This window comes from Cyprinodon tularosa, unplaced genomic scaffold (genome assembly GCF_016077235.1).
Source record: "Cyprinodon tularosa strain WSP-4 unplaced genomic scaffold, ASM1607723v1 ctg513, whole genome shotgun sequence".
NCBI lineage: Eukaryota > Metazoa > Chordata > Actinopteri > Cyprinodontiformes > Cyprinodontidae > Cyprinodon > Cyprinodon tularosa.
The window spans coordinates 505,321-523,096 of record NW_024039245.1 but is presented as its reverse complement, the minus strand read 5'-3'; the positions used below and the strand labels follow the sequence as shown (position 1 = coordinate 523,096).

Genomic DNA, 17,776 nt, shown 5'->3' with positions numbered 1-17,776 from the left:
ATTTTGACTAGTCAGAATGTCAATTTAAGATATCTTTAATGGAAAAGCTGAATAATTCAAGATATCTTTAATTCATTTAGAGATATCTTAAAAGGAATTTCGAATAGTCGAAATTACAATTCAAGATATCTTTAAATTTGTTTTGTCTAGTCATTATTTGCTTTTAAGATATCTATAATTGAGTTTTCACTAGTCAAAACTGCATATCTCCTATCCTAAAATACATTTAAGAAATCTTGAAATATGGTGGCATTTGAGATATCTTTAATTAGAATTATGACTAGTCAAAACTAAAATCGAGATATCTTCAATTTCCTTTATGACTAGTCGTAATTTAATTGTAGATATCTGAAATGTGTATTTCAGATAGTCAGTAATTAATTCTAGATATCTTAAATTGACGTCTCCAAACAAGTTAATGGTAAATCTGACGTCATTTCGACTAGTCAGAATGTAATTAGAGATATCCCGAATAGGAATTTTGACTAGTCAAAATATATTTAGAGATATCTTAAATCACTAAAACGTCTAGTCATAAAATAATTTGAGATATCTTGAATGTAAAGGTGGAGCAGCCGAATTTATGTTAAAACGGCTTGCCATAGAACGCATCTGTGTGTAATTAATGAAAGGGTCCATGAGTTTTCTGTTCCCTGCACTGAACGATACAGCGTGTACTAGAATTCCTGAAGCATTATTTCTGTCTCTTTGTACTGATTTATATATAACTGTTCTTGTCTGTCGTGTTTCACATATTTTACATAATTTTGAGAGGTTTCAGTGATAGATAACATCTCGGTGAACTTGAGGAAACAGCTGCCAATCCATCAACCTGTTCACATCACACAATAAAGCTCAATAGTGACACCACATGGTTTGAACTGAACCCAAATAGGATTTTTAAACAGACATTTATTAGGATTTCTGCAAAAATGGCTCAATTATCAGCACCAATTCTCAACATTCAGTATATCTTCACAGAGCCAGAAAAACATTCAGCTGAAAAATGTAAAATATTAAAATGGAAATTATGATTTTTTTGTGTGTGTGTGTAAAAAGTAATTATCAATACAAATGCAAGATAATTAATTCATTAACTTTGTCAAGTTAAGCTTTATTATGTCGCTTTATTAATTAATGAGGTATTCAGTCCCACAGAATCACAAGAAGCTCCTCAAAGTAGGAAAATTACAGATACAGACATTTTTAAGGCACAGTGCACACTAATCAGTAGTTATAACATCCAGATCGTAGTGACTTTCATTGGAGCAGATTTCCTTTGAATCAAACAATTCATTAATCAATTAATTACATCCCACACATGATCTGGGTCCCTGAAATGAAAACATGGCATGTTGTTTAATAGTCCTTTAGCTTCTAGCACCGTCTCCACAGTACACCACCCTGTTCTCCACCCTCGATCGCTCAGCTTCAAACACCAGCAAATGGCTGATCAGAGTCTCCTCAGGGCCCGATCGGATCATGGATGGGTCATTGTTCTACAAACAAAACAGAAAAAATGCAGGAAATAATTAGGTCTGCTGTGAAAAATCTAAACTCAAACTTATTCCAAAAGCTGCGTTTTCATATGAAGATCAAAAAATAAAAATTAGACTCACAGCCACTGCAGAAATAAAAGCATTGATGAGGTGATAGTCCGCCCCACCGTGCCCGCTCATGCCATAGTGCTTGGCAGCTTCCCAGCTTGCTGTGTGCTTTGTGGATCTCTGGGTCAGAAAGTCAAACACGCGTATCTCACGGCCGTTATAAGACAACTCCCCCTATGAGGACACAGTTTATTAGGCAGCAGGCAGAAGAAGAAAAAAACCAACAAAAACTCACCATTTATAAGTAGATTAGAGAATTTAAGTATTGTCTAAATAAAAAATACTTTATTATTCCCTAAGAGGAAATTGAATGTGTTTCACATTAGAGGCAGAAGATACCTTTAAGTTTCTCTACATTTTCCAAAGTTAAATCCATTAACCTTCTTTGTTGGGCATTTCATTCAATAGTCTAACACCAACAAGTCCAAATATATAGAGGTGAGGAAGAACCATACAGTACATGGTTATCAAAAGAAAAACTTTTTTTTTTTAATACCACTTCTTGCTCTACTGCCCTGAATAAAACCAGACAACAAAATGCAATCAGGTGTTTTAGAGACAGAGAGATGTTTAAAGTAGGGTACAGAGATTCAATATCAAGAGATGAATGGATTTTAATATGAGACAAAGCTTCAGAATGCAAAGCTTCAAAACAGAGAACAAAGCATCAACCCACCACCCCAACAAACATACTTTCAAAATGTGTTTGACAAGACATAACAAATATGTATATTAGTGGTGGGCCCCTTTCAGGGTTCAAACCAGACTCTTATCGGGCCATAAAAAAATAACATCTTTTCTCACAGGTAGGTTGGGAGCTGGCTCTATACTAATGATGACCTTCATCTTGATATTTTAGCTGATGTATATCTGGGGGCAGCCTCGGACTGCCCTGTAATTTTTCCATCTACACTTGAGAAGAAATAGGATTTTATAGATTGAAGAAATAGAAAATTAAACCATATGCCAACCGTCACAAGAATATGCATGACAAGGAAGGGCTATATATGTTGCATGCATCATTTAGGTAGCTAACATTGTATTACTTCCTGAGCTCCTTGAGTTATTTTCTGTCACAGGTAGGTGCTTCGGCATAAGTGTTGGGGCCGTTATGATTTGAGGAGGGCCGGCCCTCACACGCTGAAATTAGGACCGGCCCACCTGGTAAATACTCGGTATCACAGATTACCAGTCCGAGCCTGTCTGCGGGCGAAAACGAATCAGACTTCCAACCTGTGTGGACGTGCTGTGAAATTACCACATCGAACGTGACGTGTTGTTGGAGCTTCTTAAGGATTATTTATTTTCTGATAAATTATTAATGCTACAGATCTAAGGTTATGTGAATGATAGGTCTGTTGTTATTTATCTTATTAGACCCTCATTGTCAGTCCGCTTCCTGCGGTGATTAATTAGCAAAAGCAGCTGCTGTGTTTGATCTGAATGTTTGGTGAAAGAGTGAATAGTGAAACTGTTTTTCTACCACCAATTAATGTTCATATTTAAATTCTTTTGTAAGTCAACTTGGAGATTATTTCAGTTATTTTTATTAGTAAAGAAAACACCTTCTGAAACCAGAAAACTCTGTGAGTGCTTTTTATTTTTAAGTGAGTCGAAAAGCTCCTCCCAAAAGGTAGTTTCTTTTTAAATTTTAGGTAACTTATTAGCTTGCAAGAGAAGCCGTAAAAACTAGAAAAACTTCACCGATGACTTGAAGAAAAGCCCAAGGTTGGGGAATCCAGCTGATCAATTACAGATTAACAAAAAAGCAGCCAGCAGGCCGTGAGTAAAATCAGCTGATTGAGTTTAAAAATCAAAGCGCCGCTGTGCTGCAGAGAAACAGTTGAAACTTACAGATAGCAAAGTTGTTGATTTTGGACAAGGATTGTGGCAAAGAAGGATGCTTGTTGATTAACTTTTTCGGAAATGAAGGGATCTGTGTGATCATTAATAATATCCGACCATGAAACTCTGCCTGCGTCTGAGAACATGTTTAACAAGGATGCAGCTAAAAAGATGCCGGGTTTGTTTCAGGGAAAATGAATTATTTTTACTTGTTATCTAGGTAGCACACACATAATGGATATGAATTTCTTTAGCAGAGTTCAAATGAGCGAATTTAATCTAGATTAATTCAAAGATTACAGTAATATTAATCTAGACTGTTTTTAAATCATCTATACCCACCACTAATCTGTTTGTGTGTGTATATATATATATATATATATATATATATATATATAAATAGGGTTCAAATAGAGCTCTGGTCCACCTTTGGCGAGTCATTCAGATGAATATTAAATGGACAAGCTTCAGAACTGCAAGCTTAGAACGAGAACAAAGCATACCCACCCAAAAACATACTTTAAAATGTGTTTGACATGAACTTTTTATGCCCCTTTCGGTTCAAACCACTTGTAGTCGCACATCTATTTTACAGGTAAGGTTGGCTGGCTCTCATACTATGATGACTCTTCATCTGATATTTAGTGTGTATATCTGGGGAGGCAGACTCGTGCAGCCTGTAATTTTCCATCCACACATGAGACTGCAATAGTTTAAAATTGAGAACATGAACTTACATATGCACCTGTCACACAGTTGCATGAAAGGAAGGGCCATAAACTGTTCCCATCATCATTTGGTAGCTAAATTGTAATTACTGGTCCTTGAGTTATGCTGTAAGCTTCGCATAGTTCCTTTATGAATTAAGGGCCAGCCCCACCCTGAAATATAACCCCACACCATAAATCCCCGGTCACACAATACGTGAGCACTTCGGGCAAAATCGAACAGACTTCCACCTGGGACGGCTGTGAAATACCCATGACGTGATCAGATTGGTGGAGTTTAAGCGATTATTGTCATCTAGAAATTAATGGCTACTGATCTAAGTCTAGTGATGATGGCGTTGACTTATTAGACTCATCCACCGCATCCGCGGATTATTGCATAGCACTGGTGATTGAATGGGTAAGAGTGAATGGACTGTTCTACGACCATTAAAATCTCATTCTGAAGCACTCTGGGTATTCATGATTTTATTAGAAGAAAATTCTGAACAGGCACACATGGAAGTTTTTTTAAGTGAGTGTCTTAAGTAGTAATTTGAAACTTAGAAAGTTGGCAGACCGTACTAAACTTCGCACTATGCTAGAAAGCCAAGTTGGGGAACTCCGCTGATCATCAGATTCAAAAGCGGGCCACAGGCCGGTAATCAGCTGTGAGTTGCGTCGTTCGCAAATATATATATATACACATTTGTGTTTGTCTGTTACAAAAAATCCCATTAAACACATCTAGAATTTTGGTTTTAAAAATACTCAAAGTCAAAGGCATCCGTTAGACAAAACCATGTTCTATTCAAATAAGAGCGTAAACCTACTCTGCTGCCATATATAGTAGTTTTCCGTTGGCAGATCTCTTCAGTGAAAGCCACCATAGTGAAGGCTGCCGTCAGGCCCCCTTCAAACTCCATGTTTACCACCTGTAGGAAAATCCCAGATGAACATAGAAAAATAAAACAAGTTGTAATTCTGGACACAGTTTAGATCACTGATATTTGAAATTTGCCAAAGTCAATTTTATTAAATTGTATTCATATCAAGCTGCTTTGTGGAAATGGGGGCAACATTTTGGGTTTCCTTAGATGGAGAACAATTTAAACCAGTTTTTGTTGTACAGAAATGGCTTCTTTTCAGAGTGGGAAGCTAAAAAAATCAAACATAAAATCAAACCAATGAGATATTTTTTATGTGATGCATCATCACAGTTATGATCTAAATATATATAAAGTCACTCCAAATCATTTTACACAAACACATCTTCATTTGTTTCTGTTTCAGTGGAAAGAAAACAGAGAGTTCCTGTTTTGGATAACAGAATTATATTACAGCAATGGCAAGTGATTCAGTGTGTTTAACTGCAGACAGTCTTTATAGCACAAATCAAATCATTTCCTCACAGTTGGGAGATTGCACAATAAACTAAGCCAAAAGTTAATCAGCTAATGGCATTCCTCAGATGAGTTGTGATCATTTATATTTTTATATTTCCCTTAAAGTAAACTTATTACCTCCTGCTAAGGAGGTTATGTTTTTAGGAGATTGTGTGTGTGTGTGTGTGTGTGTGTGTGTTTGTGTGTGTGTGTGTGTGTGCCTGTCTGTCTGCTTATGTACAGGATAACTTGAACAGTTATGGAAGGATTTTAATAAAAAATTTTATCAGAGCTGTCCCCCATACCAATAAGCAACCTATTAAATTTTGGTGATGATCCAGATCATAATCTGGCTACAGGATTTTAAAAAACGATTTTCTTACATTGTAAGATAGGGATATTTGGTGGAACAAGCAGTTCCCCACTAAACCAGAGGGTGGCAGCAGTGATTATTGACAGCCTGAGTATGGAGGGGATTTACTAAGGACAAAAACAGGAGACAAATATTGGCTGAAACAAATAATGGATTCATCGTGATTAATAGACGATTGAAATAATCGTCAACTAATTTAGTGATCGGTTAATGGTTAATTGGAGTCCAGGGACTGTAAAACATGGCTTCAGCTGACAGAGCAACCCACTTAGAGCAGTAATTATATCAAGATTGTAAAAAATATATAAATAATTTGCATCTAGGATTAAAAATAAAAAATTGTATTGTATTGCCAGTATGCTCCATCCAGAAATCCTCAAGCAGAAAAGTTTGAGCTTCACCTGGTTTTATTTCATAAAAAGTCATTGAATAGCCAAAGATTCCTTATATTTATTAATGGATCCTAGATATATCTAGGATAAACTTTTTTTGGCTTGATTTATGTTAATCAGATTTTTTTTATTTTTTTATGACATAGTTTTTCTGTATGATGGGTGTGAGAATATAAATGTTATAGAGAAATAATGCGTTGTTCAACCTGGTTACTGCAGACATCATTGTCACAATCATAGACGCAGCGGCCATACGGTCCAGTCTTCAGGGCCTCGGTTACTGACTCAATGTCTGGGACGGAGTTTGGACAGATGACCGACACCGGCCAACCAGTGTGACCCTTAAGAAAATATGGACAGGAGGTCAGGAACTCATGACCCCAATGTTGAAGGAAATGATGCGTAATATTATGTTTACCTTCTTCACACTGTTCAGGTAAATTTTGCACGCAGAATACGGACAGTTTCCTTCAACCGAACAATCGATGCAGCGGTCGCCAGCGCCTGTGGGCTAAGGAAAAACTATTAAGCCGAGTCTCATCTGTGCAGCAGAAGTAATCAAAGAACACAGCTGATGCAAAATGATAAGATCCATCTATCTTCAACAAAAAAGAATCAGAGACGGGACTCAAAACATTTAACATCAGTAGCAGAGGAAAAAATAAATAAATAAAAAGTACACAAATGTGTCCATAGAGATAGGTATTTGAAACATATAGCATAAACTGACATTAATATTTTAGAAAAACTGATCAGAAGTAGACTAAAAATACAATTGAAGTTTTTTTTCTCCATCATTTTTTTAACGTAAACATTTTTTTACAGACATACACACAGATATAAACAGAGTAGCACTCATAGTGTGGACGCACCTTCTTTTCCTTCCGGAAGTGACTAACAGATCCAAAAGATGACACTTTTACACACCTGTCAGGAACAAAAGTTAATGATTTATTATCAGGATTTGCAGCTGCAGATTTAAAGTGTTGTAAATACTGACAATATGACCTCTGCAAAAATACTATATACCAGTTACATAAAGTCATGTTATGACAGGGACAAAAGTGTGTAATCTCTCAGAAACAATTAAGCCAGGTTTATCATTGACTACTATAGTTTTTATGGGTACCTGCGGGCTCCAGCCCAGTGATGTATCAGGTCGATGTCATGGCACGATTTCGCCAGAAGAGCGAAAGAGCTCTCCTCCTCATTCCTCCAGTTACCTCGAACAAACGAGTGAGCAAAGTGATAAAACCCAACCTAGAGCAGGAGATTTATCCCATTTCAGATGTTTGGAGGGTTCAGTTAAAGTCAACGTTTGCAAAAAGGTGTACAAAAAAATCTATAAACCAATGAGGATTTCCATTATGACCAATTTGGTGAGGAGTGATAGGCATTTTTATTCCCTGAACCACTTCTGGTAAACAATGATCAGGAACATTCCACAGTAGGCAGTCATCTTCACAATTTGAACCTTAACAAACTCATTTAAATCCTGGACAAATTTTCTGCTTCCAGGATCAAATCAGAGTTTTTAATATTCCATCTACTTACATGATGATGAAAGCAATCGCCATTATTCCCTCCATGTGCAATTGGTAATAATGTAAGGCCTCATCCATGTATATCCCCAATATATCTTATTTTAAAATGTTTTTTAATTCAATTTAATCAAAAGATAACAGTGATTATGTTTAAATAAAAAAATAAGTCTTTGACCCAAAAATACATCTTTATTCAAATTATTGTGTTCCTGTGCAACATGGAAAATAGAAATTTTATTTATCAAAAAATAAAAACGGGCAAAACAATTTAGCAGAGTTTGAATTTAGATCTGATCTTTACATCATAGTAATAATAATAATAATACATTTAATTTATACTGCACTTTCCATCAAAACATCTCAAAGTGCTACAGGTAAAAAGAGAGAAAAAAAATTAAGAACCCCAGTTTAAATAAAGTACAAAGCTAACTCTCAAGTATCCCTACAGCTTCCATTAGAAACATTTTGTAAAAGTGCTTGGACATGAAAGCTTGGGAATATTTCTAAATATTATGTGATTTGATCGCATTTACCGGCTCAAGGTGCTGTATATGGAGGACATCGCCAATCGCTCCAGCATCTATGAGCACCTAGAAATAGATCAGAGTCGTTCAAAAACTCTCTTAAACTTCCATTAGTAATACATAGTGCATGAAACTTTGAAAAAATAAAATCTAAATAATATAACTATTTCCACCACATATTTTACATATATGTCATATATTTACTGCCTTTTTTAAGAAAACTTGTGTAAAAAATGTAAACCAATGCATATACAATTAAATGCGTCCGCTAACAAACCTTGATCTCATGAATAAGTGGATCATATCGGAGAACATGACCCACAGAGAGCATCACACCAGCCTGAGTGCAGGCCTCCACTATCGCTCTACATTCCTCCGCTGATGTCTTCAGTTATGCAGTGACAGCAATGCCATAGAAAAGTAGAATCAAAGCATACATTTATTACATTACAAAAAAAACTGTAATAAACAAAAAAATATATAAATTTAAATAAAAGTAGGTGCAATTTTTATTTTTGGGGTTTATTGGCAGAAAAACACGTACTGCCATTGGTTTTTCTAGAAGAATGTGGTAGCCCTTCTTTGCAAAAGCAACTGCAGGATCCTAGGAAACATAATGTTTTTTAATAATATGCAATAGAAGACATGTTTTGCTATAAACAGACATAAACATATGTAGACCTTATGAATGGGATCTGGGGTGCAAATCAACACAGCATCTGCAAACTTCTCAAGTTCAGCTATGCTTTGCCAGTCTATTTAAAAGAAAGAAACAACAGTTAAGTTCAGATTTATAAAAGAAATAAAAAAAAACAAGCTTAAATTTGCTTTTATTAATTCTCACCTTCAAATATGTTTTGATCCTCAATTTTGTGTTGCTTTTGCAGTTTGGTGCGTGCAAACTTTCTGGGATCAGCTACAGCAACAACCTAAGCATTTCAACATGGACAAAATTCATAATTATCTTTAGTTATGAATATAGATATCTTTATAAAAGCATTTAGTATAAGCAGGTTACTTACACAAGTAACAATTCTATATCAACCTTCCTTTTTGTTTGGAGTTAGTTTTTGTAATCACCCAAACAAAACATCTAGTGAAAGTAATGGGAACCTCTCCTCACCTTCATGCGTTTAGGATGAATAGTAGCAAACTGGGCGTAGCCCGCCCCTCGACAACCAGCCCCCACAACGATCACACGGACAGGTGAAGTCATTTTGGACTCCTGTGACCTTTTGACACAAAGAAAACTTTCTAGACCCTCCTTCCACTATGGCTCTATGAAGGACCAACTCTGCCATATTTAAAAATAAATACAGAAATAAATAAATGCTCAATAAATGTATAAGCATACAATTAATTGCCAACAAAAAAGTGAGACATAAATGTATATAACTCTTAATTAGCTTCTTTATTTATTTGCCTTTGTAATATTTACCTTATTTATTTTTCTGTCCTTTATAATCTTCAACTTTATTTTTTAATTACTTATATTTTTAAGTATTTATTTATGTGCATGTTATTATATTTTTGTCTGTTTTATTCTTCCTTTGTATTTTTTTACCTTAGTTATTTCTTCGCCGCTGTTTATTTCTCTCTGCCCTTTTTACATTTCTCTCTGCCCTTTTTAAATTTCTCTCTGCCCTTTTTAAATTTCTCTCTGCCCTTTTTAAATTTCTCTCTGCCCTTTTTACATTTCTCTATGCCCTTTTTACATTTCTCTATGCCCTTTTAACATTTCTCTATGCCCTTTTTACATTTCTCTATGCATTTATGCCTCATTATGCAAATGAGGAGGGGGTGTGTCCTAGAGAGTCAACTTCTGCTCATTGGTTGGCTTGGCTGTCCATCTTCTTAACTCACAGAGCTCAGAGTACTAAGTTAAATGTTCTCTTTTCTGTTGCTGTTGTTCAATTAAAGTATGTTTTAAGATCATTTGAGGCGAGAACCTTATACTTTTAAGCATCACCATATGGCCCATTCACAGATTTAATGCGTAATTTAAAAGAAAATGTGACGAACTTGAGAGGACCGGGGCAACCAGCGGAGCTCCGAAGCTGACGGCAGCCAGGTCTATAGCCAGGCTATGATGGCGATTTTTTGTTGTATTTGGCAAAGTTTGGCAAAGTCCCTACTCAAGTTCTAATGACTTCAGACTCGACATCAGACTCTCCTCCTGTAGATTCGACCGATGTAGTAAAATGCTAACCAACACGCTTCACACACGGCTATTCCGAGAGAGGGCCGCTGCAGATGGGCTGTGGTTAGACCTGGCTGCCGTCAGCTTCGGAGCTCCGCTGGTGCCGCGGTCCTCTCAAGTTCGTCACATTTTCTTTTAAATTACGCATTAAATCTGTGAATGGGCCATATGGTGATGCTTAAAAGTATAAGGTTCTCGCCTCAAATGATCTTAAAACATACTTTAATTGAACAATATCAACAGAAAAGAGAACATTTAACTTAGTACTCTGAGCTCTGTGAGTTGAGTAGATGGGCCGCCAAGCCAACCAATGAGCAGAAGTTGACTCTCTAGGACACACCCCTCCTCATTTGCATAATGAGATAGAAATGCATAGAGAAATGTAAAAAGGGCATAGAGAAATGTTAAAAGGGCATACAGAAATGTAAAAAGGGCAGAGAGAAATGTTAAAAGGGCATACAGAAATGTAAAAAGGGCATAGAGAAATGTTAAAAGGGCATACAGAAATGTAAAAAGGGCAGAGAGAAATAAACAGCGGCGAAGAAATAACTAAGGTAAAAAAATACAGAGGAAGAATAAAACAGACAAAAATATTATAACATGCACATAAATAAATACTTAAAAATATAAGTAATTAAAAAATAAAGTTGAAGATTATAAAGGACAGAAAAATAAATAAGGTAAATATTACAAAGGCAAATAAATAAAGAAGCTAATTAAGAGTTATATACATTTATGTCTCACTTTTTTGTTGGCAATTAATTGTATGCTTATACATTTATTGAGCATTTATTTATTTCTGTATTTATTTTTAAATATGGCAGAGTTGGTCCTTCATATGGCTCAGTCTCATTCATATGCTGTCAAATCAGATCTGGCGGGTGGCCAGGGGTTGCCATGGCCACCCTTAGCCAATCATTGGCCACCCCTACCATTTTGTCCCTCTAATAAAGACAGTGGCAACAGTAATACTTTCAAGTGGAATATTCAAAACATTATTTTTTTTTTGTGGTTAATTATACACATCAATATACTAACATCAAAGATGTTCACCGTTGTTCCTTACCCACTACACTGTAAAACTCAATCCACCTGTATATAAGCCATCTTGATTGTACATATGTCACCTCAAATCTCTGTGTTACTCCCTTGTATTGTTTATTTTTTTATTTATTTTTAGTTAATTTTTATTCCTAATGCACCTTTTCCTCCTTGTTTGCACCTTCTTTAATTACTATGCCAATATGTGACCAGTGAATTTCTCCGCTGTGAGATCAATAAAGCTCATCTAATCTAATTTAATCTAATCTAAGTACAGAATTCATGCTCTTTTCAGAACTAGATTTAGTGTTTTATGGGCTAAAGAGAAAATTATGTGTCTCTACAAGTCATCTAGGAATCTTCAGTGAAATCATAGATAAATAACTATTTTAATAAAAACTTATTAAATAATCAATTTATGTAGATATTAGTCTTTGTAAATATCCATTTTCAATCAGTGCTTTCTAGATAAAAGGTATTAAAATTCTTTCAGGTGTGAGTTCTGGGGGGGAAATTATTTTCCAATGTCACTTACTTAATTTTTATCAATAATCATTCTGTATAAAATTGATATTTACAAGCACTAATATCTACATAAATTGCTAATTTAATACGTTTTATTAAAATAGTTATTTATCTATGATTTCTCTTAAGACTCCTAGATGATTTGCACTTACATATGAAAAATTAAAATAAATATTCCACAGGAGAGTATTAGTGCTCCCAACGTCTGTATTAGAGGGAAATAAAAGGTAAGGGAGGCCACAGGGGTGGCCAATGATTAGCTAAGGGTGGTCATGGCCACCCCTGGCCCCCCATCTAGCTCCGCCCCTATGCAACAGGAATGAAATTGTCTGACTCCTGCATATGTGACAGAAGTCAAGCAGCTGTGCGTTAAACCAACGAGGATTCCTTAAAATTCAATAATGTAGCTCGTATGGTTGTCATTTATGAAACAATGAATAATCATAAACTACATTTTCTCTGGTATATGCAGGTGGAGATCAGGCGGAGCGGCACCCAGACGGGATTTTCTTATATATTTTTTCTCTTTACCTGTTTTGTCCCATAAACCTGTCAGGTCCCGCGGGAGTTCAATCGCTTTGATCCACTTTTACCGAAAAAAGGGGGATAAATGGAAACATAAATGCAAAATTCAACTCCTTTGTCTACACCTAAGCAGAAGGAATCACCCCAACAGTTTATTTCCTGACGCCACTTACGCTTTTCATTGGACACACCTGATGCATTCATGGCCCACGGGAAACTACAAAGCCTCACGTTTACAGTCAAATATTTAACCAAAATACGAATAAAAAGGTCCTTATTGTGTTGAATTAAACGAATTTAAATACATATAACGTCACGACACCTGTCAATATAACCTTAAAGATGGGGAGCAATTCGTTGACGCATGTCACCTGGTCTTAATTTGGCTGATGCTTGATGTAACCAGTTTCTTAGACTCTAATCCAAAATGAAATCTTTCAAAAAAAGGAACTTTACTTTTATCTTATAACGATAGTGGGTTTTTTTTTAAGTTGGTTTTATCCTTTTAACACACACACAAACACACAAAGAGTTTCACGCTCCCAACATTCCCAGAACCACAAACGCAACTCGAACGGCTTCGGTAGGTTCGGCAAAGCCTCGGGTACACTTCACTCCAGTAGATGGCGGTAATGTGCATCAGTAAGTTGCTTGCCAACTGGCATAAAAAGAAGAAGAAGAAACTTGCATCCTCCACAAACGCAAACGTCTTTCTATCTGGTCACGTGACTGAGACCGTAGCACGACCTCAGCTTTTGGCTAGTCGATAGCAGCAGATCCATCTATTTAAAAGCTAAATTATGTCGTTTTGATTTCTCCCAAATACATTTTCTTCCATTTTATGCCCTGGTAAACACTAGTGTGTCCAGTAAATATAGCGGAGTTGCTTCTTTCATATTTTTAAGACACATTCTCGAGCTAGCTTACCGAGGTTTAGCACGTTAGCTAACATCAACATGAATATTGACAACATAAATCAGTCTGTTACAACTGGAGTTCCTGCTACAACCTCTTCAACTTCAAGTAACTGCATCGCAAATGACAACGCTACGACAAACGCCAGCAGCATCCCTTCAGTGACAAGTAATTGTAACGTTTTGTAACTTCTGCTAATGTGTGTTGTTGTTCTCTGCTAATATGTGCATCAGCTGTGGAGTCTTTTTAGCATTTACATAAGTTAGTGTGAACTTCTGCTTTATAAAGAATTTAATTTCTGCTTTACCGTCGCCCACCTTTGAAATAACAAACATGATATTTAGTTAAAATGTTTGTGCAAAAAAAAAAAAAAGTTGTTTACACTGTTAAAGTTTTCAAGTAAAACGATATTCAGGTTTTTTTGCAAGTAAAAATTATAGATTTAGTCTACCCTGTAGATGATATTGATCTAGCTCTTGATAAGAGCCATTTCATTGCAATAAAAACATTTTAATTGTATTTTGTTTAGAATGATTCATCATCTTGAAAGCTCACACTGTAATTTTTAAACTTTAACATAATCTATTCAATTCATCTCAAAGGGAAAATAAATAATTACAACTTAAACAAATTTTTTTTATACCCACTCTAAAAGTTGGGGGCTATTGTGACAGCTATGTTTGATTTGTTAAAACCAATTTTTCCTTGGATTTCAGAGGATTTTTTTTATCTTCTAGCCAGGCTCTTTTAGAGGAGTAAAAAAGGCTTTCAGTTTTCTTATTTTTCTAAAGAAAGATTTCACAAAACACAATCTGTGTTGTGAAAAATCTGTCATTAGTTTTGAAAAATGTCCCGATTTGACGACAAAAAAGGATAGTTGTGCTCCTTTGAGATTACTCTTTTGGCTTTTAAAAAATGAAAGCATCACACATGTGATTTCAATTTGTTTTTTTAGGGAAAAAAGGGAGGGAAGAAAAACTTTTCCATTAAATAGGCTTAAACTTGTTTTTTAATTTTAACCATTTATGCTGTTTTAAATTTCAAACCAAGGCTTATGGATTTCAGCTACAAATATGTAATTGAACTTGTGTCTTATAAATTGAAATCAATAAATTTGATTTAACTTCTCCATCTTTTTGCAGCATGCATTTACAGAGTATGGTAAAAAGTAAATTTGCAAGAAACCTGTGTGCATCAAGACAAAAAATTTATTGAATTGATATTTTACAGCCCATATCAGTCTTTAAAAATAAATTTACACATATATGTATGCATATATATGTGAAAATGTGTGAAACTGGTAAAAAAAAAAAGAAACATAAAAAATTGAGCAAACTGATAGTTATATTAACAGAGGCAACACATTAATATATTGAAAAAAAAAAGACTAATTCTTATCCTCTTGAAAAAGTTCAGATCACTTTAGCAAAATGCAAATAAAAGATTAATTCAACCCCTATAATTTCCAGCTGGAGCCTCAGCACCTGCAGTGACACCTTCCGCAGACTCATCAGTTTCCAATGGGGTTTATCTTCCAAGTGGAATCACAAATGGGGACATAAGACCTGCCATCTCTACCACACCTCTAGCGGATTTCCTCATGCAGCTGGAAGATTACACTCCAACAGTAAGACAACCCACTTTTAACATGAAAATATCATATCTGAATAAGCATAGTCATAAAGTAGTTAAATCTGAGGGTGATTATTAAGGTCTAAATAACAGTATAGAGGTGTAGCGATTATTATTCATGCTCCCTGTGAGAATAGGATTAGGATGTGAGAATATTTTGAATTCTACTAGTGCATATATTTAATCTGGATTTTGTGCATTTGCTTTCAGATTCCTGATGCTGTTACAGGCTATTACCTAAACAGGGCGGGCTTTGAGGCTTCTGATCCAAGAATGTAAGTTAAATTCACAAGTATTGCCTTTAGAAATTGGGCTACGTCCAGTGAGAGGTCTTTTCCAGCTTGATTCAAAATATAAAAATCTGCTGTTTGTTCTCAGTAGTCTGTTTTCTGGCTGTAGAAAAGTGTGAATAAGAATACCTTTTGGGATTTGAGACTTGCTGTTGGGAAAAAAATAGTCTTATTTAAGATTTGTAGTTTTTACATGAGTATTCTGCAATCAAAGTAAAACCAGACATAATATAGGCTTTGTAGCATGCAATTCTTCCAAGTTTTTTTTCCCTTTTTATTGAATTTTCTTTTTTCAATAGAGTACTTGTAACCCTCATGAAGGTTCCTTCCGAAGTCCAAAAAATTCGAGTATTAAGTTGATCGATGTTCAAGTTTGAGTGTGTGTTCATGCTTCTATGTCTCTGTGTTGTTCTGTGATTGACTTGCGATTTAAAACAAACTAATTGCAAATATATATTCTCAACAAAATGAGTAAAGATTTGATGAGCTGTAATTTTTTTTTTTTTGGAAATAAGTCTAAAGATTTTTGGGGAAAAAACTGGATTGATAATTTTTGTTACCTTTACAGAATCCGCCTGATCTCCCTTGCATCTCAGAAGTTTATCTCAGACATTGCTAATGATGCACTGCAGTACTGCAAAATGAAGGGAACTGCTTCAGGGAGCTCCAGGAGTAAGACAAAGGTAAGGCCCAACACAGCGCTTCAAATCTAATGTGTCGGTGTGATAGAAGTTTCAGTGATAGAAGAAGCTGGTCATAATTTTTGTTTTTTTTTCCCCAGGATAAAAAGTACACTCTGACGATGGAGGACCTGACACTTGCCCTCTCTGAATATGGCGTGAATGTCAAGAAACCCTATTATTTCACATAGAACTCATTATTTAAACCTTTTTTGATTCTTGCTAGCAATGAGTGTCCTGCTAACCTTTTAGAGTCTTTTGTCAGCTTTACTGACAAGCGTTTTTTGACCATGGTTTGGTACAGCTTTATAAATACTTAAAGCAGCTTGTGAGTTTCTTGTGAAGTTTTCTTTGAATTTAGTTAGCTGTGGAATTTTTGTTTTATGATGAAAATAAAAGATATTTACCAAAACTACTTTTTGAGTGATGAAGATGTTTTTGAAAAGTTGCAGTGAAATAAAAATGTATGTAAAATGAACCAAGTTAATCTTATCGCTACTTTATTTAATACACAAAAAAATTGGAGTTTGTGTGTGCATTGTTTTATGCTTGTTATGTGTTGCAATGCAAAGACTTCCATTTTTGCCCATCCTGCTCTAGATTGGCAGTAGCAGGGATTTTACTGTAATTACATTATAAGTACAACACATAGGGAAACGTTTTTCAGCTATCTGGACCTTGTAGAGGAATAAGGAAGGAAAAGAAAGGTTAGAGCTGTGTGTCTGTGCATACATACAGTGAGGAAAACAAGTATGTTTACATCATTTGTAAATTCTCCCACTTTGAAATCGTAGAGAGGTCGGACATTTTCATCTAAGGTGAATGTCCACTGTAAGACAAATAAGAAATCTAAATGACAATGTATGATATTTTTTAACAATTTTTTTGCAGGTTACTTCTGCAAATAAATACTTGAAAACCTGTGAAAATGTATGTTAATATTTGGTACAGGAGTCTTTGATTGCAATTGCAGAGGTCACACGCTGCAGCAGGGCCCTCTTAACACAGATCTCTAAATCAGTCAGGTTTGTGGGCTGTGTGCTTCGGATCATTGTCATGTTGGAAGACCGAGCCTCGACCCATCTTCAATGCTCTGATTGAAGGAGGTTGTTCCCCAGAATCTTGCAATTCGTGGCTCTGGCCATCCTCTTAATACAGTTCTGTTGCCCTGTCTGTCCCATGTGCAGAAAAACACTTCCAAAGCATGATGTTATCACCCCCATGCTTCACATTAGTGATGGAGTTCTTGGGATGGTACTCATCATTCTTCTTTCTCCAAACACTGTTAGAGGTAATATGACAAAAATTGATCTAATCTGACCAGATGACTTCCTTCCATGATTCCTGTGGATCTTCCAAATGGTCATTGGCAAACTTCAGAAGGACATTGACATGCTGATTTAAGCAGGTGAACCTTTCGTGCCATGCATGATATTAAACAAATTACATCTTGGTGTATTACCCACAGTAAGTAAAACCAGGGACATCCCCAACTGGCTGTGTGTTAGAACAACAAACGAAAGTGGGAATCAAGGGCGAATCATGCTCAGACAGAAAACTGCACATATATATAATAAATTAACCACAACTT

General features: G+C 35.6%; 2 protein-coding genes across 2 annotated transcripts; one reads left to right on the top strand and one right to left on the bottom strand.

Annotated features, from left to right (window-relative positions):
* Positions 1-1,093: 1,093 nt before the first annotated feature.
* zgc:154075 (uncharacterized protein LOC556929 homolog) lies at positions 1,094-12,851 on the bottom strand. The gene is made up of 14 exons (XM_038303549.1): positions 12,675-12,851; positions 9,501-9,609; positions 9,222-9,306; positions 9,059-9,132; positions 8,922-8,981; positions 8,655-8,762; positions 8,387-8,443; positions 7,439-7,569; positions 7,182-7,236; positions 6,728-6,820; positions 6,516-6,650; positions 4,993-5,094; positions 1,620-1,781; positions 1,094-1,499 (listed from the first exon to the last, which is right to left on the bottom strand). Exons 1-14 carry the CDS (start codon positions 12,686-12,688, stop codon positions 1,371-1,373), a joined length of 1,314 nt encoding a protein of 437 aa, XP_038159477.1. The 5' UTR covers positions 12,689-12,851; the 3' UTR covers positions 1,094-1,370.
* Positions 12,852-13,367: 516 nt separating this feature from the next.
* taf10 (TAF10 RNA polymerase II, TATA box binding protein (TBP)-associated factor) lies at positions 13,368-16,600 on the top strand. The gene is made up of 5 exons (XM_038303548.1): positions 13,368-13,751; positions 15,053-15,210; positions 15,426-15,490; positions 16,074-16,188; positions 16,287-16,600. The coding sequence occupies exons 1-5, from the start codon at positions 13,625-13,627 to the stop codon at positions 16,374-16,376; spliced, it is 555 nt and encodes a 184-aa protein (XP_038159476.1). The 5' UTR covers positions 13,368-13,624; the 3' UTR covers positions 16,377-16,600.
* The last annotated feature ends 1,176 nt before the right edge of the window (positions 16,601-17,776 follow it).

Coding starts and splice junctions, on each gene's coding strand:
- zgc:154075 (XM_038303549.1), bottom strand. Junction 7,570..8,386: donor ATATACAGCACCTTGAGCCG/GTAAATGCGATC, acceptor CTCCTGCTCTAG/GTTGGGTTTTATCACTTTGC. Junction 7,237..7,438: donor CACTGGGCTGGAGCCCGCAG/GTACCCATAAAA, acceptor TGTTCCTGACAG/GTGTGTAAAAGTGTCATCTT.
- taf10 (XM_038303548.1), top strand. CDS start 13,625: ATGAATATTGACAACATAAATCAGTCTGTTACAACTGGAGTTCCTGCT. Junction 13,752..15,052: donor CAGCATCCCTTCAGTGACAA/GTAATTGTAACG, acceptor TATAATTTCCAG/CTGGAGCCTCAGCACCTGCA. Junction 15,491..16,073: donor GAGGCTTCTGATCCAAGAAT/GTAAGTTAAATT, acceptor TTACCTTTACAG/AATCCGCCTGATCTCCCTTG.